Source organism: Felis catus, chromosome B4 (genome assembly GCF_018350175.1).
Source record: "Felis catus isolate Fca126 chromosome B4, F.catus_Fca126_mat1.0, whole genome shotgun sequence".
Taxonomy (NCBI): Eukaryota; Metazoa; Chordata; class Mammalia; order Carnivora; family Felidae; genus Felis; species Felis catus.
In genome coordinates, this window is record NC_058374.1 from 134,752,415 (window position 1) to 134,778,281 (window position 25,867).

Below are 25,867 nucleotides of genomic sequence, written 5' to 3' on the forward strand. Positions count from 1 at the left end.
TTTCACATGCTAAAGACATACTGGAGGCCTAGCTATTGTTGAATTAAGGTGGTTTTTCCCTCTAGCAAAGCATTAATATTGACAACAGGGAGTTCCTGGACTTTAGGCCATTGATGGGATTGCCTTTTTCTGGTAAACTGGTGGAGTCTCTTATCTGTTTAGCCATTTGGTTTTTTTGTCCTTTCCTGTTTTGGGGTAGCTGGGAGTGTCCAAGGAATAAATACACGTCCCACTTGGGAAGGGGGTGTGTGCCAGCTTTACTTTGCCCTCAGCTTACCTCATGCTCCCTCATCACCTGTGATCAGCTCTAGCAGTTTAGGCCATGCAAAGACACACATCCACACACCTACGAGTGGCACTTCAGTGCACAATGCTTTTGATAGTTTTTTGTTTTGTTTTTTTTGTCTTGGTAGCTGCAGTGCCCTAGGAAGATCTGATATGGTTTGAAATGTTGGGGTTTGGAGCTGAAGTCCAAGAAAGAATTCTGGAGATGTCTTCGGTGTAAACATGTGTTTTTATTATAGCACAGGGATAGGACCCATGGGCGGAAAGAGTTGGAATGGGTTGTGAGGAGTAACTGATGATATACTTTGGGATTTGGGGGAAGGTAAAGACAAAGAGAAGTTTCCAAAAGGACTTTCATATGCTAAAGAAGATTCTCAGGATCTAAGAGGCCTTGCTATTGTCAAACTATGATCATTTTTTTTTTTTTTTTTTTTTTTTTTTTTTTTTTTACTCTAGCAGAGCATTAACGTTGAGACAGTTGGGACTTCCAGGAGGAATATTAAACTCTGCCTGTCTCAAGGATTTGTCAATGGGCTGCAGGTTATAAGGAAATTTAATTTTGTCTACATTTCCTTTTGCCTTTGTTCTCATCAGATCGCTCGAGGCAGAGTCCGGAAAACCGCAGTTTGGTCCCTGCTAACTATAAGGACTTGGACAAGTCACATTTCCCGAACTGTTTCTTCATCTACATAATGGGGACGTAATCCCCACCTGATAGGACTACGAACAGTGAGCTAGGAATAACCATTATTTATTGACCCCCTTACTATGTGCTAGCCATCATACTGGACCCTTGACTGCATATCTTCATGCATTCTCACAGAAGCTCTAGAAGGTATTGTCTCCACTTGGTGAGGAAAAACAAAAGGGATGTACCCAAGGCTATATAAAGAACCTGGCAGGCCTGCCGGGCTGAGACCAGAGTGAACCGGTAAGGTGATTACCTGCACAGGCAAAAAACTTAGGAGGACACCAAAATAAACATCAAAATAAGTGGTGTTTTAATTTTTTTCTTTCTAATTTAATATTTTTTAAAAATAAAAATTAATGCCAAAAAAATCTGTGATGAGCAAAATATAGAAAAAAATGTAAAAGACAGGACGAATAATTGTGCCCTGCTGAGGAGCCATATTCAATCCGGGCCATAGGAAAACGTTTGTTTGTTTGTTTGTTTGTTTGTTTGTTTGTTTCCAGGCCCTATGCCAGAGTTTGGTTCATTCATTAAACAAATGTGTTGGGGTACACACTGTTCTGGATTCTGGGAATACTGTAGAGAACAAAACAAGGGCCTTGCCCTCAAGAAGCGTTTGTTTTCTGTTGAATACTGACAGCAAGCAGAACCATCTCCGCAGGAAGGAAAACCCAACTCGATCTGCTCTTCCTGCTCCATCCAGATCTGGTCCTTGGGTCTCTGGGCACTGATGATGAGGGAGCATAAGGCAAGCTGAGGGCAAAGCGCAAACTAGCAAACGTGCCCCTCCCCCCAGGTGGGATACTTGTGACATTCCTCAGGCACTCCTGGCTGCCCTAAAGCTGAGAGAAGGAAAAAAGAAATAGTTAACTGATAGAAATCACAGTCGTGCAGGACAGGAGTCACCAATAGTTTACAAATGCAAATGTTTTAGTAAATTACAAGAAAAGGCAATCTTATCAATAGCCTGATCTCCAGAAACCTATAGACTCAGTTTCCTGGAGCCCCAACATCACCCTCCCTTCCGTAGTGATCTGGGAAACAAAGGCAAGAAGGAAATGGTAAATAAAATTAAATTTCTTTATAACCTGCAGCCCATTGGCAAATACTTGAGGCAAATACAGAGCATAGCATTTCTCTAGGACCTCTCTACGGTCTACATGTTAATGCCCTACTAGAGGGAAAACAACCTTAGCTTGACTATTGCAAGGCCTCCTATCTTCTGAGTCCTCTTTAGCATATGAAAGTCTTTTTGGAGGCCTCCCTTTTGCCTTTACCTCCCCTAACTCGTGGTATATAACCAGTCACTATTCACAACCCCAGTGCAGTTCTTTCTGCCCATGGGTCCCGTCCCTGTGCTTTAATAAAATCACCTTTTTTGCACCAAAGACGTCTTCCAGAATTCTTTCTTGGCCATCGGCTCTGGACCCCCACCACTCCAAAACCCCATCACTGGCAGGGCCTAAGACCCCTCCCAGGGCCCAGTTAGCTAGTATAGAGCCGGTGGGTGAGGCTGGAATTGCCTAAATTAGTCTCTCATATCTCACAGCCAAGAGTTCCTAGGAACTGGTTAAATGCAGATACCCAGGCCCCACCCTGCTGCTGGGCTCCAGAAGCCGTAGGGTGGGGCGCACAAGGACAGGTTTTTTTGTCTCCTATGGGTTGGGTCCACTCTTACAAATACAAACAAAGCTAAGCTCCCAACAATAGCACATCTGTAGTGAACTAGTTTCCTTACAAATACCTTTCACAGTCTCTTCCAGAATTCTCACCTCAACCTTTTTTACTGAAACCCAGGGAGGGGGAGTGAGTGCTCTGAGGCACAAATCCAGGAGTACCAGACGGAGTAGCTCTGTGGCTACCAGTGTGTCCCTTTAAGAGGGAGGCTCATTCCTGGCAACTGGTGTTCAGATGGGGCCTTGGAGAGGCCCTAGGGAGAGGCAGAAGTAGGACTGGGGGAACTGGGACTACAGAGACTGGTCGTCAGAGGGCATTCTGAGAGCACCAAAGGAAGCCAGGTCTGAAGACAGGGGACCTGAGACCCTAGCCTGGAAGGATCCTGCTCAAAAAGGAAGGCTCTGGCTCTTTGGGGCCAGACCTTTGACTGAGATTTGGAGGTTAGTGGCTTCCATATTTGGTTTGGACGGTGTAGTCCTACCCTGGGTACTTCACTTGCTTTTGCCAAGAACCCTTTGAGGTGAGTACGCTTATATCAATTTCTAGAGGTAGATACTGACACCAGAGTACTGACACCCTCTGGGGTGACCTTGGCTTCCCAGAATCACAGCAAGGTCAGAATTCACATTAAGTTCTGTTCCTCTAAAGCCCATGCTTTTCCCTGCCCCCTTGGTGGAAGGCCAACTGTCAACATGTGCTGAGTGAATATGGGAGGTGTTGACCCTCTTTTTCCCTATCTGGGGTATGACTTTTTTTTTTTTTTTTAGAGAGCATGAATGCATGAGCAGGGGAAGGGGAGAAGCTTAAAGCAGGGTCCACGGGCGCAGGGCTTGAACTGTGAGATCATGACCTGAGCCCAAATCAAGAGTCGGACACTTAACCTACTGAGTCACCCATGCGACCCTGGAGTGTGACTTTTTCAGGGGTGCAGTCCCGGCCTGAGGAGCAGCCTTGATGCAGTGTATATACAGGCAGACTGACCGTTCCTCGGCTGTCCCTCCTGGGGCTGTCCCTCCGCAGCTAGGTGAACTTGGGCAGGTCCCTCCCACTCTCTGAGCCTGTTTCTCATCTATAAATGGGGCCACCACTGCCAGCCTCTCCCAGGCTGTCAGGAAGATGAGGGGGCGCAGGAAAGGAGCTGTGCTAAAAGGGGCTTTGCAAAGAACAGTCAGGGCTGGTTGTTGGTTCTAGTTCCCTCTTAGTTTATGGGCAGCAGGAGGTTGGAAGATTGTGGATGTTGACTTTTTTCCTCCATATTTCAAAACACCTGCAGGACTTCTATTGTTTTCACAATAAACAAGTCCCGTTGAATTTAAATTAGCAGAAAGGCACATGCTCAAACAAGTCCATTGAATTTAAATAAGCAGAAGGGCACATGCTCAGAGGTGGTGTTTGTGGAGGGGGTGGAGGCTGTTGTTGGGTCGGCACAGGCTCCCTTGGGGCCAAAGCCAGTGGGGCCAGGGATGGCACTGCCCCACCTGGAGATGGGGGGCAGGGGCGGCAGCCCTCCCTCCCCCTCTACACCTGGGGTTAGTGATCTCTGTGGATCAGAGCTCAGCCCCAGGACTGAGAACTAGTCTCTGGAGTCATGGGCAGGGAGAGGAGTTTTGCTCCCCAGGAGGGGTGGTAGAGACTGTCTGATCTATAGTCTTTATTCTACAGATTCAGAGAGGCCCATAGAGAGGGAGGCCTTGATCAGGGTCATTTGAGTCAGAGGGCCAATCCAGGCAGGTATGTATCCAAATCCAGGGTTAAATTTTTATGGCCAACCCTCCCCTTTGATGTCCGCCCCGCAAGGAGATGCTGGCTCTGTGCCAGGTCCTGTGCTGGGCTCAGGCACTCAGGTGATCACAGCTAGACCCTACCCCTGGAGGGTGCCCCAGCTAGTGGGAGCCTGCCAGGAAGCACCCACAAGAGGAGGGATCTGCTCTGGGGTAGGGAGAAGTCAGGAAGGTTTTGTAGAGGAAATGCTGTAGCTGGGCCTTTAGCTCTGAGAAAGGGGTTGCTCTGAGGATAGTTGGGGAGAGATGATCCAGGTCCAGCAAACAGTAAATTGAAGGTGGAGGTGGATACTGTTTGCAGTGACAGTGGCCTACACTTAACAGCAGGGGATGGGGGTTGGAGAGGTCCAGGGACAAACTTAGGAAGGGCCTTGATAAATGTGAGAACAATTGGACTGTTGTACTGTGGGCTTCTGGGGGGGGGGGTCGGGGGTGGCACAGTGGTTGAGGTGTGTAGGGGGCAGGGCTTGCTTCTGTGACCTGGGGTAGGTGAGACTAGCCCCTTGGGGGTGGGCTGGGCCCCGAGTACATCCACAGCGCCACCTGGTGTCCACCTCTCTCACTGCAGCGTGACCTTGTGGGGCTTTCTCCAGGGGAGCCAAACCTTTGAGCAGAGATCTCTGCAGGGGACTCTGGGCTCCCAGGCCACCCTTCAGACCAGGGTCAGTACCCGAAGCCCTACCCCCTTCAAAGCAGCCAGGCTCCGTGGTCAAGGGGTCACATTCAGTGATGTGCCAGACCCCTCCTGGTTCTTTGCTGCCCAGGCCAGAGCCCCTATGAGTGTGAGGAGACATGGGTCTCATGGTCCAACCCACCCGCCCAGGCAGGCATCCTCTTACACCATGATCCCATTCCAGAGCAGGTCCGGCCTCCACGCACACAGCTGTGATGGGCAGCCTACTCTTACCTAATGGTTCCCTCAAGCTTTAGGGAACTTTGCCGGAATGTCCTCTCCTTAGAGCTTCCTCTATCCAGTACCACCAGGCACCATCACTCCCTCCTCAATGGTTTTCTTTCAACCTTGCTGGAGCCGTACAGATCTTCACTACATGCTGAGAACGAAGGCAGGTACCACACAGCATGTTCAGCATGTGTGTCTTCAAATCCACAGAACCCTCTGCAAAGATGTTCACAAAATCCAACACCTCTTAGGATGATGGGATTGCAGACGACTTTTCCTCTCATCTTTGTACTTTCATTGGTTGCTTACATTTTCTAGATATATCATATGATCAAAGCAAATACTTTTTGGAAAAAACAAATGAAGAAATCTAAGCACACCCCAAACTAAAGCTGGAGGAGCTCCGCTGAAGCTCATGGATGCAGGACAAGGGGCTGTGGCAGTGGCTGCGCCATCCTGCAGCTCTGGCCTTTCCTGTTTCACAGGAGCTGTCCATTCCTCCCCGCACTCTGAACACCAGGGGAGCAGGGAGCTTCTTCCAGCTCCCCAGTCACTTAGCAGATGCACAACACACCTCACCTCTTACCTGACAACTGCAAGCCCCCCCCCCCCCCCCCCCCCCCGCCTCATCCCATGGAGAGATGCACCATCCCATCTCTCAACATAGCAAATCGATTGTGTCACTCTTTGACCTACAAAGCCTCACGCCGTCTGGCCCGCTGGCCTCCAGCCTCCACACCTTCCACCACCTCCTTGGCTCTCATGCTCCGGTCATTCTGGCCTCCGTTCAGTCCTTCCGACATTCTTTTCACTTGCTGCTCCCTGTGCCCAGAGTGTTCTTCTCTCTGATCTATACTTTGTCAGTGAGGCCTCAGATTAAACATCACCTTGTCACACAACTTCCCCAACCTCCTGACACGTATTCCTTCACACCTGGGGAATTCACACCTGCTGCCACCCGATTGTATTTCCTCCCTAGCACTAGGCCACCTGAGATCACTAAACTTCTCTACCCTTTTGTCTCCCAGCCTCCTCAGAATAGAATCCCTGCCGGGCAGGAGCCTTGTTGGTCCTGCTCACCCCTGTACCCTCAGCACAGAGCCCGGGGCTGCTTTACATACAATAGGCTCCCAGGAAGACGTTTGTGGGGATGAATGAATTTACCCCAGACTGACTTGCCGTGAGTCACAAAGTCTAAGGGTAAAACCATGTGTCATTTCCCACAGAAGCAGGCAGTACACATCAGCAGCATCTGGTCTTGGAAACTGTCCTCAGCAGAGAGGATTGGCAGGGGCCTCTGCCCAGAGCTGGCTCACAGGAGCCCCCAGTCAGTGGCTGTTGAATGCATTCTGCTCTCAGCCTGACATTCACTGAGCATTTGATCTGTGCCAGGCACCGAGCATAGCACTTTACATTTACTCTCTTGAAAACCACCCTGTGAGGTAGGTACCATTTCCTCCATTTTACAGAAAAGGAGACAAACAGACTGGCCCACAAGTGGCAACGTTAGGACTTAAGCACAGGCTGTGTGATCTCAGAGCAGGCACTCTTAGAGATTCCTGCCTCGGAACATGTCAGCTTTGGGGGCAGGGGGAGATGTCAGCCAAAGCCACCTACCCTCTGTGTCCTCTGGAGAGACAGAGCCTTATTCTTCAGCTAGCACGCGGGAAAGACACAGTGCCTCAATAATAAGGTCTCACAGGTGTGGTGGTGAGAACATGGCCTGGATTCAAGGGCCCGGCCGTTTGCCACCTGGATAACTTAGTTTCTCTGTACCTGTTTCCCCATCTGTAACACGAGACCAGTACCTACACCTCGAGTCCGTTGTGTGTGAAAGTACCTAGCCTCGCCTCGGCCTGTGGCACGTGCTCACTCAAAGCCAACTGAACCGACACCCACGGCCACACTAGTGTCTGTAGTGCCAGGGGACGCTCGGAGAGCCATCCACCCACCTCCACACTTGTTCAGTGAGGTCATCGTAACAAGGTGGGCAGAGATCCTTGGGGCCACAGACCCAGCCTATAGCCAAACTGAAACCATAAGTATACGCTTCTTGGTGGGGTGAGATGCTCTCCGATGGCCAAGGTCCTCTAGAGGAAGATCTCAGAAGCTGGGGCCAGCAGACGAGGCTTTGAGTGTTTCTCTACCACCAGCTGCAAGGTGACATTGGGCAAGTAGTATTCTCTCGGGGCCTTTTCTCCATTTTTGTAAACCAATGGTGAAGGTCAAATATTCTTCCCTGTTATTGTCACTTCTCATCCACAAGGCTAACAAACAAGCAAAGGCAGCATATCCAGACTCAGCAGAGTTAAGCTCAGAGGGAGACAGACTGAGAAGAAACCTGGCTATGTTGGACGCATACCCAAACCTTAAGCACGACGCAAATGCAGCAGGCAGAAATGAGTTTATTGCATTAGAAAAAACATCAAAGAAAACCAGCAAACACCTCCGTACTAGACACAGTCATTAGTTTGACTTCATGGGCGAAAAGGAATCTCAAAGGTACAAGCTTTATTTTGGGGAAGGGGTGAGGTCCATCCCTCCTCCTTCCCTGTCCCTTTAAACCAATGGACCTTGATGGAGGTGTCTACTGTATGATACACACATGGCTCATTTCTCACTCTGCTTGCCTCGCACACTTGTGTGGAGCTAGCTGGTCATAATGAGCACGCTCCTGAGGTTCTGGGATTGACAGAGAAATGTGAGGATTGGGTTGGCGGTCGTAGCCTGAGCCCAGGCTTCCAAAATGAGTGATAGTGGGACTTGGGTGGGGGGAGAGAGCTGGCCTTCTTGGAGAGCTCAGAGAAGGCTGCTTGCTGGCTGATCCCTCCATCTTTCCCCACAAGCCTAGAGCCCAGGCATTGGCACAAACGGCTGCTGGGCATGAAGGGGGACTTTCAGTGAACCAAGTGACAGTCTCTCAGGGTAGCTACTTTGGCTAACTTCTCCTGGGTCTGGAGTGACTGCTATTAGGAGTGAAGCCAGCTGAGCCTGGATATGGGGGAGAAGAGAGAAGGAGACTGTGATGCCACACCTCTGGCTAGAGCTGAGAGCCCTGGGAGGGAAAGTCTGGAACAGGAGCCTGGAAGAGACAGAGGGCTGGGCAAGGCAACCTGGGAAAGGAGAGAAACCTGGGTGGGAAGCGAAGGACTCCACTAGTAAGCTGCCTTCCCGGGAGGTACCCAGCCCGAAACCTATTCTCCGTGAGCCCAATTCTGCCAGTAGGTCAACATTAAATAACAGTCCCTGCTAGTTTTCTGCTCTCCAAAATGTCACTTGACATCACAGCTGGTCCCCATGGAGGTGCCTCTGGGCAGGTCACAGGCAAACACAAAGGCAGAAAATCACCTTTTCCTTTAGCCAAGCCCCTGATGACGCCAACTGCTATGGCTAATGGTAGAGACGGGGGAAGATGAGCAGCAGCTTTTTGAAGAGCAAAGGCACCTGCTGCAGGCCGGACCCCAGGAAAGAGAACATAATTCAAGTCTGAGAAGTGGCAGGAGCTGTGGCGGGAGGGACCCATAGATGCCAGGGCTGGGACTCAGGGACCTGACAGCTCTGAGACCCTTCTCCACACCCCTCCAAAAACTAACTTAAGGGAGGCATGTGTAGAAAAGGAATCTGAAAGCCTCTCCAGGTAAGAAACGTCCAGATTGGTCCTCCCTATAAGCTCCTAGCAGCAGCTCATTAGGAAAATGCCCAGTCAGGCTCTCAACAATGCATCCTTAAAGTCAGAATATGACAACAGAAATAACATGTGCCTTCAAAACACACTGAGGATAATGTAAAAAATCTCTATCAGAAACAACTCAAAATTTGCTTGCCACCTTGATTCTGCATTATTATTCTATCTTTCTACATGAGGGATATTTTCCTAGAACAGGGAATCATTTCCCCTTGGTCCCTAGCTGAATATTGCATCTGGTTTGGGGGTGAAGGGGGGTGGTACAGGGACTACAAACAATCTACATTATTACTTGTAGACAATAGGCCTGGGTCTCTGCCGCTCCAGCCCAAACCTTCACAAACTACGAGGTCAGCCATGCTGAGGAAGGGCAGCCTGTAGCCAGCAAGGCAGGTTCTCCAAAATTGATGTCAGAGGATTGGCAATCAGTAGGTGGAAGGAAGAATGGCTTTATCCTGTTTTCTCTGGCCTGACACTTGCTGTCACTCTCCCCTGATCCTGAGGCTTTTGGTTGCTCCAGCCCTGGCCCCGTGGCCTTGCTTGGGGTAGGGAGAGGAGGTGAGAGAGGCTGTGGCTACAGAGTTCACTTAGGTTGGGTCAGTCATCCTGAAACTGGTCTCACGTGCACCAAATCCTTTGGTTCATTTAACACTAGAGAGGAACTGCTTCCGGGATGTTGCAATGGCTGCTTCGTGGATGTTGTAAAACTCACCTGGGTCCCACAGGTGGTGGCAACCTGGGTACAGCGTGGGCGTTCTCTGGAAAGAGGTTCTGGGTCGGGGCTCCCCCAAACCGTGCCTCTTGCCTTCTGCTTAAACAAACCCTCTCCCTCTCTCCAGTGTGGAGGACGCCTAGGAAGCAGCGTCAAGAGTGAACTCACAGACAAGACAGCCTTAATAAATTAGTATAATACTATTAGAAGGGATGGCATTTTGTTCTGTTTCTTAGCAGCATTGTCCTACATGCAGCCTGGTGATCTCCTTCCCTGGGAAATTTAAAAAGCCTTCCCCTGGTTGTTAGCTCTGATGTAAAATTATAAAATAGAAATCTGGTAGGGTTTGTTTTGTTTAAAAAGGAAAAGCCCCAGTGAGGCAGGGCGGTCCCATGCAGTCCTGTTAGCTCTGGCCGTTGGGTCGGCCCACGGGGCTCCCTCCAGGAGGCTGGATCTGAATGGAGTCCAGGAGGGGCCGCAGGGCCTGTCCGAAGGGCCTGTGGAGAAAAGAGACCCAGGGGCTGGGGTGGGCTGGGTGCAGACAGTCACGACCGCGCCCATGGGTACAGTGACGCCACCACACAGGGAAGAAGGACACCCATAACCTCACTCGCTTTTCTCACCTACCTCGCACATCACGTTCATGGAGGAGCCCTCAAAACGGCCTGCTCTGTGTTTTTATTCCTGGGGTCCCCCTCACCCCGCGGAGATGCTATAGTCTTACTACTTCACCTGTAGACCCTGGTTAGCTCTGGCTTGAACAGGCTAGCTGCAGACAAGGAACTAGAGCTTTCTGGCCTTTCCGCACTTGAATCTTTAATTCTCATGGTATACATGGATAAAAATAAAGTTTAAGTGAGGAAACTGAGGCAGAAGAAAAAGGATAAGAAAAAGGTATTTTCTAGGGAATACTCAGGAAAAATGACAAACGCAGGTTGCCAGGAGGTGTTAAGGCCACTTTCTAAAGGGCTCCCAGTTTGCTCTCAGAGTAACTTGGCTGGAAAAAAACACTGCAAATACTGGAACCTTAGAGACTTTTCAAAATTCCTAGAACCTTAAATCAGGGTGCCCACAACACATCTCAGTTACTGGCTTTCTTTTTCTTTGGTGGATATTGCCATTTTTGAAAATCACGTCCAGGTTCAAAGGGAGCATTCTCAAGCGTAAACAGATGACACCAAGATATATTAACCTTAATTCAGACAAGTCCTGGAGCTTCACCCACCAAATAATAACAGCAAGAACATTCCAGCTACTTACACTTGCTTAGGGCCTCATAACCTAGATCCTTTAGTAAGGCTGTGAGGCTTAACACACCCACCAAGGAACGGGAAGGCAGAGGCAGGGCTGGGAGACGGGGCTTTCCTCACTAGATTGACACCGCAGCCTTGTTTCCCTTGCAAGTTTTTCCTAAGAGGTTTCTACCCAGGTGTGAAAAACAGCTCACCTTGCTGAGCCTGCTAAACCTGCCAGGATCTCTGTTGGACAGGGCCCCAGTTCAGGAGAAACTGAGTCAGGGTTCGCAAACAGACATGGTCCTGGAGTGGTTAGAGGCTTGCCTGAACACAACAGCAAAGGAAGGGAAGGGTGTGATGGCTTTGGGTGTGTGTGTGTGTTGTGTGTGTGCTTTCAGGGGACACTGCTTAGATGATGGCCCACAAAGCTCGGACCACATCAGGGTGGGAGGGGCTACAGTGCGTTCTTGAAGAAAACATCTACTGAGGTATGAGGGCTAGTACGAGGTTGTCTCTGAGGGCATCAAAGAGCTCATGGTGCAGGGGAAGAAAGACTAACAAATGACATTCGCAAAATAAGCCACCCTACTAATCCTCTGATCTGTTCTCTCTGCCTGTCTATCTAAAAGTACACTTTATGCGAGGACTTCTGGGGAGTGGCACGCTTCATGAGATGCCAGGGCTCTGTACAAATGCTGGAGCCGGCGTCAAGTGGATTTCTAAGTTCTGTGGTTGCACTCAGGCCAGGATAGAGTGGGTTCAACTCCAAGGAGGGTGAAGTATTAGAGGCACGCATCAGTGAGTGGAGAGAATGGTGGCTTTACCTGGTAGCAGCTGCCATCATGACAGGGCCCACCTAGCTCGGGAGGATTCTGCTGAGATCAGGGGCCGGACTAGCAGCACGGACTGTGAATGGGGATTTCAGGGGCTGGGGCAGAGACCGAAGGCCACTTACGTGGATAGAATTTCAGAGGGAAGGTCAGTGATGTAGGAAGGGATCTTCCGCCCGGTCAGGAACTGTGCCACTTCGTTGGTAAAGGTGTTACAGTTGTGTTCAAAGAGGTTGTAGGCCTCGCTTCTGTACATTGTAAGAAAGGTTTGAAGCACAGATCTGAGAGAGTCAGCAAGCACATATGTGAAATAACTCAAACCAGGAAATGGCATGGAGAGCATAGCTGGGTTAAGAGGACTGTGATTTTCCTTTTCTCATACACTCCAAAAGGACTGCTTGATTTGCCACTCTGGACCACAAAAACAGATTTTTAAGGGAAAGATGAAATAAAAATATATGGCTCCTCTACAGTTTCAGTAGAATCTTCACAGTCACAAAAGCAGAGCTCTAGTGTTAAACACTTACTACAATGACAATTGACTAAAGCTTAAGAGAAAACCTGCTCAAGTTGGCATTTCATCCAAATCCCTCCACAAACCCTGGTTTTGATTTTTCAGGACGAGATACTGGCCCGGGATGGGTTGAGAACAGCGAGTGCTGAGACAGCAGCAGCTGATTTTAATCAGAAGGAATAAATAGCCCTTCCTGTCCTCAGGGTTTCAGCAGAAGGTATGCTGGGATGGGATATCTGCCTGGGAGCAAAGCTGAGCTCTTTTTGTGGCATGATAACTGCTTTCTCTTCCTATTTATTCAGCAAATACTGGGCCAGACCTTGTGCTGAGTGCTCTGGGCGATGTGACCTTGTGGCTGCCCTCTGGGGCCGATCGTCTAGTGGGGGGACAGACACAACTAACCACCACCCCTGTCTCCACTCACCGGAACAGAGACTCCCCCAGGGAGGACAGGTATTCCAGAAAGAGTTCTTCTGTGACTTCTGTGCTCCCCACATCAACCACAGAGTCTGGGGGCCCAAGCAATGTCCCTCCCTAAAAGAGCCAACCCAAAGAAAGTCATTAAGTCACCATCCCCACTGAATTTTTTAATGTGGCTTCCCTTGGGAGACCACAGATGCTCTGTTCCAACGTTTACCTTTCAGAGCATCCAGGGCAGATGAAGAGTGTCATTTCCTATCTGTATCAAGGCTGCAATGGCTTAGGGCTTCCTGTTAACTCTCCATTGCCAAATGCTGGCAACGTGGCTAAGAAGCTGGGCTGCTTTCTTCTGGTGGGGCCCTGGGAAACTGAGTCTCTGGCCAGTCTCAGGCCAGACCCCTGATGCTGTCACCTCATCCAGTTGATAAAAAAATAGAAACCCAGAATCTGAAGTCTCCCTTTGTTCCCAACAGGCCTGATCCCAAGGGCACAAAAGGAGAACCAGAAATGGCTAGCACTTGACAGGCCATCTTTCCATGCCTATATTTAAGTGTATGCAGCCAGTTTTTTCTTGTGACACACTTGCTATCCCTTAGAACACTGGGGAAATGTGAAGACTGTGAGAAGTCTGGCAGGCTGGCAAACACTTCCACAATTTAGTTCTATTTTATCTGGGAGGCTAATCTAACAATGTCGATAGGGTTCCCCAGGCAAGGGAGTTAATGGCCCATGAAAGGCCTACAGGAAACCCTCCACCATGGGTTAATAGACTGCTATAGCAGACTAAAGGAGAGCCTGAGGCCAAGGGGAAAGCAGCCATGGGTGTGCAACAGATCACTGGGGAGGACAGAGCTGGGAATGGCTAGGGGGTAAGGGAGAGCACTCCTGAGCAAAACTCCCTGGAAAGATCATTAATTCACCCAATAGCTATTGGGCACCTACTGTGTGGCTGACATTGTTCTAGGCACTGGGGAAAGCCTGGTGAGCAGGATCATTACAATCGTCCAAGAATAATGGTCTCAAAATTGTAAGAGACTGAAAGATCACTATTCGACCCCCTATTATTTATTCATATAACAAATATGTATTGAGAACTTACTATGTGCCAGGCCTATGCTAGGCACTGGGGGTACGATGTGGACAAAACAGATGAGATTCTTGCCCTCATGGAGCTTATAGTCTAGCAGGGAAGGCAGACAAAAAAAAAATCCCATAAACCAATATATAATTTTGAGCTGTAATAAGGTTATTAAAAGTCCAGCATGCCATCAGTACATATAACAGGGGACCTTTCCAGTCTGAGGAGTCTGGGAAGGCTTGCCTGAGAAAGTGACATTGAGCTCAAATCCGAAGGATGGAGAGGCAGAACCAGGCGAACAGGCGAAGGATCAGGGAGGTGGACGAAGTGAGAGAGTAGGTTTAAATGTCAAGGTATGTTCAAGGAATGAGAAGAAGGTGTGTGTGGGGGGAAGGTGGCGGGAAGGCACAACCTGAAAAGAGGTCATTCAGAGAGGGAGACAGTGACCAGATCAGATACGGCCTTGGAGGCCATGCTGAGCTTTCTGGGTTTTATCCAAAGAGCAGTGGGCAGAGTTCTGACTTAAGCAGGGGAATGCCATGATCAGATTTTCATCTTGAAAAGATCACTTTGCCTCCTGTGTGGAGACCTGACTGAGGAGGAGCAGAGGTACTGCTGTGGTCCAGGCTGGACGTGAGCGTGGCATGGATGAGGTGAAAGCTCTGGAAATATGGGAAGAGATGAACAGAGACTGACTTAAGATATATTTACAAGGTAGAACTGACTGGGCTTAACGAAGGATTTGTTACAGGAGGTAAGGGACCAGCGAGAGGAAGAAATCAAGAATGACTTTCCATTTATGAATAGCAAAATGAATGGTTGGTTGGTCTTTGCTTGAGCACCTTCTACGAAAACCTTAGATTGCTCGGAGAGAAAGTTTGTGGCAAGGTACGTGGGTTTTAGAGACAGAGAGTCCTGAGTTTTAGTACTGGTGCCACTTACTGGCCATCTAAGTTTGGGCAACTCACTTTACCCCTCAGAGCCCTCATCCTTCAGCTCAACATTGACCGAGTTCATACTATGAGCTCGGCACTGAGCTGGTGACAGGGACAGAGAGTGAGACACGGTCTCAGCTCACAAGGAGCTTATACACAGCTCCCTGCAAAGACTCAGGAACAGCTCATCCATCATACCATGCTCGGTGTGACCCCGAGGGACCCACATATGTCGAGGGGGCACAAAGGAGGCCTGGGAAGGGTGTTTTTGAGCTGAGTCTTAAGGTAGTTACGAGGAACTAAGCCACAGGCTGACATCCACTGGGCTAGAAGCCAGACATACAGAGTAGTAGTAAAGTTCCTGGTCTATGGGAACCCTGGGAACGTGAGACTTCAGGGCAGGGTGTGGGGGAAGCCACTCACTGGGGGACAGCTGGAGATACCGCCACTGCCGAAGAAGAACTCATCCTTGTGCACAACTATGGAGGTATGCCTGCAATGCAGAGAAGAGACAGGATAAGCCAGAAAACTTCAAACTGGTCTGAGAAAAAGCAAACACCACACTTCAAGGAGAATAATTTCTGCCCAAGGATAGGACTTACACGGTCAGCAGCCTTATAAAACTAACCAAAGGCATAAATACCATAGATCAGAGTTTCTCAACTTTGGCACTACTAACATTTGGGGCTGGAAAATTCTTTGCTGGGGGGCTGTCCTGTGCATTCTAGAAGCTTAACAGCATCCTGGCCTCCACCCACTAGTTGCCAGTGGCACCCCCCGCAATCAGTTGTGACAACCAGACAGGTCTCCAGACACTGCTGAATGTCTCCTGGGGCAGAATAGAACACAGCAGAAGAGGAGTCCTTAGATTCACCCTGATACTGACACATCTTTACTGAAATAAAGCTCTGCAGACTAAGGGGTGTTCCTAGGCAGTTAACAGGAGAGGTTAACCTGGACCATGCTGAGGCAAGACCTGTTTCAGGCGGAAGTGCTCATATTACTCGGTTTGAGTCAAACGAAGTAAAAAGACATTCTGGTCATCCCAAATGTCAGCAGGCTCCAGGAGTCCAGATGGAATACTGACCTATGGTCTCCTCTCATTAATGGAACTGAGAGCTCAGCTACCATCTTGTCTGAAAGGGGTGGATCCAGTGCTGACAGACCACGGCAGATGTGTTTTAAGACAGCCATGTGGAGCCCTTGGGACTTCTGTAGTTAGAAGGCTTGGTCAGGCATGGGCATGACATCATTCTACCTTTCTTTACGCGAGGGTTTCTCAACCTCAGCACCACTGCCATTTTTTGCTTGGATAATTCTTTGTTGTGAAGGGCTGCCCTGTGCATTGTAGGGTGTTTATAGCAGCATCCTTGGCTTCCGTCCACCCATCAAAAATGTCTCTAGACACTGCCAAATTCCCTGGGGTTGGGGATAGGGGCACAAAATTACCCCTGGTTGAGAACCACTGCTTTAGAACTTGGAAGTTTCATGATACAGAGAGTTAGGTTTCAAGCTGGAAACATAGACTGGAACCTGAAGTGCACAGGTACTTTGTTTCATAAACCAGTCAGTCATTGTAAGGAGTCCCACCCAACTTACCAGATGCCTTCCAGTTGTTTCCCTGTAGAGAAAAGAAGAGATTTAGCTACTCAGGACCAGAATAAATGGCCTCCCAGCCTGAGCAAATTCAGAACATCACTCAAACCCACTATAAACCCACTCAAACCCACTATAAACCCACTCAAACCCACTTTAACCCACTATAAACCTCTGGGGGGATTTTCCAGGAATGCAATTTTCCTCCAATAAGGTCCTTAGGTCATGATATAGGTATGTCATGTTAAGTAAGTTGAACGGTTATCAGAATCCATCAGAATGCAAGATAAAAACACTGGTATAGATGTACCCCAATTTTATGTTTGTTTTTCTTTCCCTGTCAGGGTCAATTCAACTTTGCCTTTAATTTGTCTCACATATAGTGACAACAGTATAACAATGGTATAAAAAAGCTATTATCCACTTCTTCATTGAGCATATGGGAGGTGAAACCCTTCAGAAAATGGCAGAGCGAAACTTTACAAATGCCGTCCATTTGGAATAGTCAATGCAAATGTATTCTGTACCTCTATATGGCAGAAATGATGTTAGATATGGAAATGAAAGTACGAAGAGATCACTGTCCTGCCTTTAAGGAGCCCAAAGTCAAATGGAAAGAGAGACACACATAACTAAGTAAAACACAATGTTGATAGGTTCTAATTATACACTGGTAAAAATAAGATGCTATATATGATAAAGATAAGGAACTACCTTCATAAACTGTAATTCAACCCAGGAAAAGTAGGGGCAGGGATGGACGTTTCTGCCAGAGGGAATAGTATGTGCAAACCCACGGTTGTGATAAAGATCAAGGTCCTGCAGGTTAGAACAAAGACTGTAGTGATGGTGACAGGAGGAAAAGTGGTCAGCAAGGATGCCAGGAAAGTAGGGTAAGCCCAGACAGAAGGCTGTCCTACACCGTGGGGGCATTCGTGGTTGTTAGGCAGCCAGCAGAGTGCCTTAACCAGATCTATGTTTTTGTTTTTGTTTTTTTTTAATGTTTATTTAGTTTTGAGAGGGAGGGAGGGAGAGAGAGAGAGAGAGAGAGAGAAACATGTGAGCAGGGTAGAGGCAGAGAGAGGAGACACAGAATCTGAAGCAGGCTCCAGGCTCTGAGCTGTCAGCACAGAGCCCAACTCAGGCCTCGAACTCATGAACAGTGAGATCGTGACCTGAGCCGAAGTCAGATGCTTAACCGACTAAGCCGCCCAGGAGCCCCCAGCTCCATGTTTTTAAAAGACAACTATATCTTTTATTTATTTTTTTAATGATTTTTTAAAGTTTATTTATTTTGAGAGAGAGGGAGAGAGAAATAGAACACAAGCAGGGGAGGGGCAGAGAGAGAGGAAGGGAGAGAGAATCCTGAGCTAAGAGCGTGGAGCCTGATTCAGGGCTTGAACTCACAAACTGTGAGATCATGACCTGGGCTGAAACCAGGAGTGGAACACTTAACTGATGAGCCTCCCAGGCAGCCCAAGACAATTATATCTTTTAAAAGAGAACTCCTGACGTAGAAGATGAACAGGAGGGCAGGTCATAGAGAGAGCCGACTGGAGTGAGGTCTTTGCAATAGTCCATGGGAGACACTACATGACAGTGCTAAGGATGACGAGACCCGATGTGAGGCTCAAACTCATGAACTGTGAGATCATGACTTGAGCCGAAACCAAGAGCCAGACGCTTAACCAACGAAGCCACCCAGGTGCCCCAATGCTGTGTCTATTTTACATATAAACATTTCATTCTCTGTTAGTGTTATGAGGCTAAGTGAAGTAACAAGGAAAATCAAATGTAGCAGAGTTCTGTCCGTCCTCCAGTTGGAGACAAGTCTGCTTTTCACTAAGAGACCGGCTGCTCTGGCCCACGAGGTCACAAATGGGGTTTCTGGGGTAGCCCCCTAAAGGCCGTGGAGCAGGCTCTGCCCTTATTCAAACAGTTCAAATTCCACAGAGGTGGATGTGAAACAGACTGGATGCTGAAGGGGAGTGGTAACCCATTTACGACAAGCATCTTCAAATGGACTGATTAGACGTACATCCTTTCTGAATCTGAACTGCTCCCAAGTTATCCTTATTCTCACATCATCCTTATGTGGTACAGTAGGGCAAATATTTATTACCATCATTTTACAAACAGGTAAATAAAGATGCATGGTTTGTCCAGCATAAAAGCAAGAAGAAAAAAACACGATATGACAATGTACTTGTGGGAGCAGCTGAGGTAGAAACCCAAGGGCAGCTGTTCAGTAGTCTGTTCTCAGGAAAAAGAAAACAAGGGCCACAGTCTCCTCCCCGCAGGGTGACAGGCATTGGAAAGTGGAACTTAACTGATTTAAAATAAAATTTTTTTTTCCCTTCCTCACTGGGGTGGGAGGAGGTGAGTAGGAGGTGGTGATTTGAATTAGGTCACAAGGCCATTTTGGAGCATGAATTAGGCTCAGTGGATATTAACACACTACAGAAGCAGATTATTTTCCCACTAGGATGTCCTCAGCAGGCCAGAGAGTGGGTGGGTCAGATGCCTGCATGTCTCCAAGCCTGCCAGCACAGCCAAAGCACTGAATTCAAGGCCTATGAAGGACGCAAGTGAAAATAAATGGAAGACATGGAGAACAGCCTTGTTTCCATCATGAATAACAAACAATGTAGAGTAAGGTCTCCATTAGTCAGCATTCCACTGATTGTAAGTGTTAAGTTAGTATATAAAAGCCAAGGAGAAAATACTCCACCCACCTCATCAATTAACGTGGGTGGAGCACGTAGACCTACATGCTGGTTGTAGGACACGCTCAAGATCAGCACTTGGAATACTGCTGTTTAACCAATGTCTACTAATAGGTATAAGTAATGATGGCGATGGGGCAGCAGGGGCCTCTGTGCAGGTAGCATTAGCTCATTGGTATAAGTCAAATGCAGTGCCAGCTCACTTCCCAAATTTCTCCTCTCATGATAGTATTTTTATTTATTTTATTTTAATTCCGGTATGGTTAACATACAGTGTTATTAATAGTTGCGTGTGTGTGTGTGTGTGTGTGTGTGTGTGTGTATATATATATAAAGAATATATATATACACACACACACACATTGGTTAACATACAGTGTTAATTGTGTGTGTGTATATATATATATATATATATGTGTGTGTGTGTGTGTGTGTGGTTTTTTTTAAGATTTTATTTTTAAGTAATCTCTATACCCAACCTGGAGCTTGAATTCACAACCCTGAGATCAAGAGTCACATGCTCCACTGACTTAGCCAGTGAGGAGACGCTTGATAGTGTTTTTAATTGACAATGTTCTCGTGTGCTGGGTGGCTCAGCATTTGCCAGATTACCATCAATGTGAAGGGGTTAATGTTAACTTAAGAAATCAGCTTGCCCTTCTTTGGGCCACTGGATAAATATTGAATCTAGGTTGGAAAAAGGTAAAAGGAAATATTTGTATAACATAACTGGGCCTCTGCCAATATATATATATTTTTAAGTTTATTTATTTTGAGAGAGAGAGAGAAAGAGAGAGAGCATGGGAGGGGCAGAGACAGGCAGAGAGACAGAATCCCAAGCAGCTCTGCACCATGCGTGGGCTTGAACTCATGAACCGCGAGATCACGACCTGAGTTGAAGTTGGACGCTTAACCGACCGAGCCACCCAGGTGCGGAGAGGGTTCCCTTTTAATCACTGCTTGTTTTTATTAGTCAGGCCTTGTAGCAATGTTTTGAGGAGCAACATTCCACCCAGGCTGTATTTACTGAACACCAAGTACTGTGGATATCTAGAGTTCTTGCCCCCAGTGGAGCTTCCAGTCCATTTGGGGGGGGGGTGTGTGTGTGTGGATATTGACGAGAAAATGAACAATTATAAAATAGAATGATGAATGCCACTAAAGGAGAGTACACTGTGTTATTAGCACATACTAGGGACATACAACCAAGATTTGGAGGGGTGGTGGTCAGGGAAGGTTTCCTGGGGGAAGTGACACTTTAGTTGAGATCTCAAGGATAAGCAGAAGTTAGCCAAGCCAAATGAAAGTATTCCTGGCAGAGGGCACAGCCTTTGAAAAGCTTAAGAGGTAAAAAAGAGCTGAACAGTTTCAGTCCTGTTAGGGTGTACAGCAGCCCTTTTCCACTGGGATTCCGAAAGAGAATAAGCCCTCATGCCGCAGGGTATCTATTGGCAGAATTGAGAAAATACTCTATCAGATCATTTCCCTCAGAGCTTCATTCTCGTGTGTAATCCAGTTGAGAAAGGCTCCTATTGACTGTGTTCGGTATGTGGAGACAGGTGAGGGTGGAGAAAAAAGCCGGAGAAAGATCACGAAGGGCCTTGTAAGCTGCGTTAGTTTTCATTTTGCCATAATGAAATCACATGATTACTAAATTAATTCCTTAGATGGATATAGAACAGTTCATACAATGAACAATAAAAATCTAAAACAAAGCACAATAGATGGCATTAAAACATTAAAAACCCCTTCAGATTCAAATAAATTCTATGTAATCTTCAAGCTTGAGTTCAAGTCCCAATTGTTCCTATAATCAATATTTATTGCGGGGCGCCTAGCTGGCTCAGTCGGGGGAGCATACGACTCAATCTTGGGGTCATGAGTTCAAGCCCCACAGTGGGTGCAGCGTTTACTTTAAAAAACAAAAATTCTTTGAGCATCAGCTCTGACTGGCTACCTGGGATGTACTGAGAAATGAGACAGTCTCTGCCCTCCAGCAGCTCAAGGTTCTTGATGAAGTCTTTCTGACACATTCAGCCCACCAAGGCCTCTCCCTTCTTTCAAGACCTAAAATGATCGCTTCACCACTCACTCATTTTGGTATCTAGTCATAATTTATTTTATGCTGTTTTCTAATGTTGCATGTGTATGCATGTTATTTTTAGTGAAATAAACCGCTGGAGGACAGAGTTCATGTTTTTTACTTCATTACTATTTTGTATTACAGAATCAAGCAAGGACCTGAGTCCAGAGTAAAATTTCAAACATTCCTTAGATTGCATTCTGCCAAGAAATAAAGGTCTGTATTCTATATCTTTACGTCTTTAAACCTGGGAACAATTTTGAGATAGGCTTGTAAAAAAAAAGTAATAAATAAATGTAATCCCAGGACGTGCATATACACAAAACTTTGGATCAGAAAACAATCAACAAATATCAAGTGCCTCTTACTGTAATTAAAAAAACCCCAAACATCTCTGCATTTATGCCTATGTACTTTAGAACACAAAAAGGTCATGAGATTTAGAGAACAGCCGCAATTATTAAGAGGACAAATTTAAAGGACAATTATAATAGCTAATTACTGTAGGCAAATGGTACACTATGAAAAAGAGGTACAATCAGCTGTCTATTAGAATGCTAAAGATAAATTTGGGGCCATTTTCATGGTGATTGAAGGACAATGGTACAGAAGTACCTTCATGGAAGCAATTCTAGGAGACTGAAAACTGGACAGCATAGAACTGTGGAGTCTGCATGGTTTGGGGGGGAGAAGGGAATTATGTTGGACTTTATCTAGTCCAATCATGACGGTAACAGAGCTAGATGGGGTCTTATCATGAGGCTCTGTCATAAGAAGAAAAGAAGGTATTACTGATGAGGTCACACTAACTTAGTTTGAGGAATGATCATATATCTGTGATTATGAATGGCACATACACATTGAACCCAGATATTTTTCTCATCCAAATTTGAAACACGTGACCAAGGATGCCTTTACAAACTTCAAAAATTATAAAGGGACGCATTACACAGTAGAAGGGGTACAGCAACATGATTGACAACATGAGCTCTGAAAGTCAGACTGCCTGCGTTTATAACCCAGTCCTGCCACTTACCAGCTGTGGGAGCTGGGGGCAAATGTAATGCCTCAGGTTCCTCAAATGAAAAGCAGAAGTAATAACAGGACCTACTTCACAAAACTGTGGTGAGGGTTATAACACACACAAAGTACTCAGAAAAAAAGAGTCTGGCACATGGTAAGCTCTCAATAAATGCTAGCTATTAATATGCTTCTGGAAGTCATAGCAAAAATCAGGAAACAAATTGACTTTTGAAAGGTTCAAATATATTTAGGAATGGGAAATCAATATATGGTTACTCACAAAACTGGGACATACCCAACCTTAAGGTTGGTGATGTCTGGACAGGATGAACCAGTACAGCAATGCCCATTTTCCATAAGTTTTCAACTCTAGAAGGTAATGACCATTAGCTTTGATAACACCTCATTACTTTTGCAAAAGGCATAAGAGCAATATGGGAAAAAGGGGATAGGGAAGAGAGAATTAGATTGGCAGGTAAGGTGATGTTCTTAGAAATACCATTGTGGTCAGGTGTGCAAAGTTGGTTAAGTTACCATTGTTGGCTAGGATTTCAAATCTATGTAAAAAAGAAAAAAAAAAAGTGAAGGGGATAGGTCTAGCACTCCACCTTCAGTTATGGCACTTTTCCCTTTACCCATGACACTCCAAAAAGGCATTCTTTCAGTTCCAGGACAAGGCCAAGCTCTTTCCTGCCTCAGGGCCTTGGCAGATTGATCCCCCTTAAGCTTAGAACACTGTAACTCCCTCATCACTTTCCTTGTGGCTACTTCTTCATCCTGAAATTCCCAACTTAAAAGTCACTACTCTTGCCACCATTATTTAGAGTAAGTTTCTCTTGGGGTGCCTGGGTGGCTCAGTTGGTTAAGCGTCTGACTTGGGCTCATGATCTCACAGTTCACGAGTTTGAGCCCTGCATTGGGCACTCTGCAGGGAACCCGCTTCAGATCTTCTGTCCCCCTCTATCTCTACCCCTCCACCAGTTGTACTCTCTCTCAAAAATAAAAAAAAAAAAAAGAAAAGAAAAAGAAAAAGGAACATCTGGTTGGCTTGGTCGGTTGGGTGTCTGATTTCAGCTCAGGTCATGATCTCATAGCTCGGGAGTTCAAGCCCTGCATCAGGTGGTCCTGACGGCTTGGAGCCCGGAGCCTGGTTTGGATTCTGTGTCTCCCTCTCTCTCTGCCCACCCCAGCTCATGCTCTGTCTCTCTCTCTCCTTCAAAAATAAATAAACATTAAAAAAATTTTTTTTGAAGTAAATTTCCCTTGTTACTTCCTACCTTAGCAACCTGTTTGCTTCTTGCACTGGCCAGCATTTACCACAATTATTATTTTAAATAATTTAATTATTATTAATTTTTGCTTATTTTTTATGTTTTCTTCACTAAATAGTTCCAGGATGGTAGTGAACATCTTTGCTCAATATATTATCCTCAGTTAAGCTTACCATTCAGACTAGCACCTAGTAGGCACTCAAAAAAAAAAAAAAATCTGCTGAATCAATCATGAAGCAGTGATTCCTAAGAGTGCTTACAGCTATGATTACACTAATCAAATGGCTCCATTGCAAGAAGGTTAGTTGGAACTTGACTGATGTAATCTGTTAGTGATTAGCACCTTCCCCAATGACTTTGTAAGTTTTGCTTTCAGTTTTGCCTTACTCATGTTAACAACTGGTGATCTAGGCCCAAGCTTCTACCCAACAATGGATTGGCTACATAACAATTATCTGAGGAGCTTATTAAAAATACAGATTTTTGGATCAAAACTCCAGAAGATTCTTAGTTAGTACTTGTGTACTGAGGCTCTAGAATCCATATATTTAAAACTTTGTTTATTTTGAATAATGTTATGTGTGTAGTACACAATTCAAAAGGTACAAAAAAAGTTTATAGTGAAGTCTCCCTTCTATTCCTGTGGCATCAAGTTTCCCTTGCCATAGGTTACCACTGTTTCAGTTTCTTATGTATTCTTCCAGATAATTATTTGCCTACATGAGCATGTATAAATCCTTTGCTTTCAAAACATCTGAATATTTAAAGAATTGTTCCAACTTTGCCTTTTCTACTCGTACTCAACAAAACGTTGAAGGTGAAGTTCCCTGTCTGTTGAACAAGCATCCTAGGTGATTCTGACGTGAAGCCAAATACGAGTAACCATTCAGTGGCCTAGGGTTAAGAGACTGAGTTCAACTCACTAAGATACATTAGAAACTCAAGGACATTGAAAAGATGCCCTCAAAAGTAGCCTTGCTTACTTGACCTCTGCCCTCTTGCCTTAACCATGAGGCAGAGAGAAGGAGACACAGAATCCGAAGCAGTTTCCAGGATCTGAGCTGTCAGCCCAGAGCCTGACGCGGGGCTTGAACCCACAAGTGGTGAGATCATGACCTGAGCTGAAGTCGGCCGCCTAACCGACTGAGCCACCCAGGCGCTCCAAGGACACATTTTCTAATGCGTCCATAAAAGCCAGGAAAAACTAGCCATTTAAGCGAATGTTGCCAAAGTTGTTCAATTTTTCAATTCCTAAAATCCTTTCCTGCCCAATATCACCTGAAATCGCAAACTCGACCATTTCTATGTTAGATGAGACATTTTTGGTATTTGGCTTATAATGAGGTTCGATGTGCAGTGAACTAGGGCTGATTTTCTCTCCTGGCAGTTAAGTAGTTTAATGGAGCACAACCGAAATACTTCCTTTACTAACCCTTACTGACACAACAGTATCCAGTCCTCCGCGAGAACTGCTTTCTAACCATCTGGGCAAAAGCAATTAACTTAGAAACTGTAGAGAAGACCGCATCGTCAGGTCAGAACTTGGTGAATTCTCGAGTCCGGACTCCAGTAGACCTGACTTCACCTCCACCTGGGGGCGATGGCTGGGCCCCTTGTGCAGCTCTAGCTTCCTATTCCCATCTACCCCAGAGACTGCAGTTTCCTTTTGGCACGGAGGGAAGGCTCTCTAAGGGCCACCCCGGAATCTCCTCCGCAGTGTCCCTTTCATCACGAGGGGCACCGCGCGGCAGGCACCCTCACCTCCCTTACACTGCGCCGAGGAAGGAGTGTAAAGGGTTCCCCAAGAGAGGCAGGGAAGACGCCGGGATGCAGCGCCAGCTTAGCTTGCGGCTCTGAGGGGCAGCGGGAGGGCGTGACTCCTCCGTCCCTTCCTCCTGGACTCAAACGTCAAGACAGAAAAAGTGGGGTTCAAGGCGCCCAAACCTCAGACCTCTCCCTTCTCCACTCGGGCTTTTCTCCATCCTCTGGGCCCCGCGTCTCCCCCTGAGCCGTGGTCCAGGCCTCCCTACCTCGGCCGGCCGTCCCGGCACCCTCTCGCCCGCCCCCAGCCCCCTCACCCAGCATGATGGGGCTGAGCCGCCGGGCCAGGCCCTTGGACAGGTCGTACACGTAGAGCTTCACCGGATAGAGATTCGGCGGCTCCATCGGGACCCGTGGCGGCGGTGGCCACGAAGTCCCTCAGGCACCCGGTAGCAGCTTGGACCTTCCCGTACCCGACGGGGGTGGGGAGCGTAGGGAGCGGGGGACCGAGCCCAGGCCCGGCCTGAGGGGCGGGGGAAAGGCGGCCCTGCGCTGCACGCGCCCCGATACCCGCCACGGGCAACGACTACTGTGAGGTGACAGAGCCGGGACGGGCAGGGACCGCGCTGAAGAGGAGGCGGGGGCGAGGACGCACTCTTGCGC

At 47.2% G+C, this 25,867-nt stretch overlaps 1 protein-coding gene and 1 long non-coding RNA gene across 3 annotated transcripts; one reads left to right on the forward strand and one right to left on the reverse strand.

The window, feature by feature from the left end:
- The first annotated feature begins 2,677 nt into the window (after positions 1-2,677).
- Positions 2,678-13,967, forward strand: LOC123386753. Its single transcript, XR_006601154.1, has 3 exons — positions 2,678-3,093; positions 12,417-12,528; positions 12,614-13,967. It is a non-coding gene; the product is annotated as an uncharacterized LOC123386753 (long non-coding RNA).
- Positions 7,721-25,848, reverse strand: DESI1 (desumoylating isopeptidase 1). Of its 2 annotated transcripts, none has more exons than XM_003989337.6 (6): positions 25,522-25,848; positions 16,344-16,365; positions 15,168-15,237; positions 12,736-12,845; positions 11,923-12,045; positions 7,721-10,229 (listed from the first exon to the last, which is right to left on the reverse strand). In XM_003989337.6, exons 1-6 carry the CDS (start codon positions 25,607-25,609, stop codon positions 10,136-10,138), a joined length of 507 nt encoding a protein of 168 aa, XP_003989386.1. In that variant the 5' UTR covers positions 25,610-25,848; the 3' UTR covers positions 7,721-10,135. The 2 variants fall into 2 exon arrangements, with proteins under 2 accessions (XP_003989386.1, XP_044918377.1); XM_045062442.1 differs by having other exon boundaries at positions 11,923-12,078.
- Between the last annotated feature and the right edge of the window lie 19 nt (positions 25,849-25,867).

Bases quoted from the DNA above. Each gene is read 5' to 3' on its own strand.
- DESI1 (XM_045062442.1), bottom strand. From the start codon at position 25,609: ATGGAGCCGCCGAATCTCTATCCGGTGAAGCTCTACGTGTACGACCTG. The intron at 12,846-15,167 runs GTGAGTGGCTTC...TGGCTCTTTTAG, and splicing joins GTATCTCCAGCTGTCCCCCA to GGAGGGACATTGCTTGGGCC. The intron at 10,230-11,922 runs GTAAGTGGCCTT...TTTTCTCCACAG, and splicing joins CCCTCTGAAATTCTATCCAC to GCCCTTCGGACAGGCCCTGC.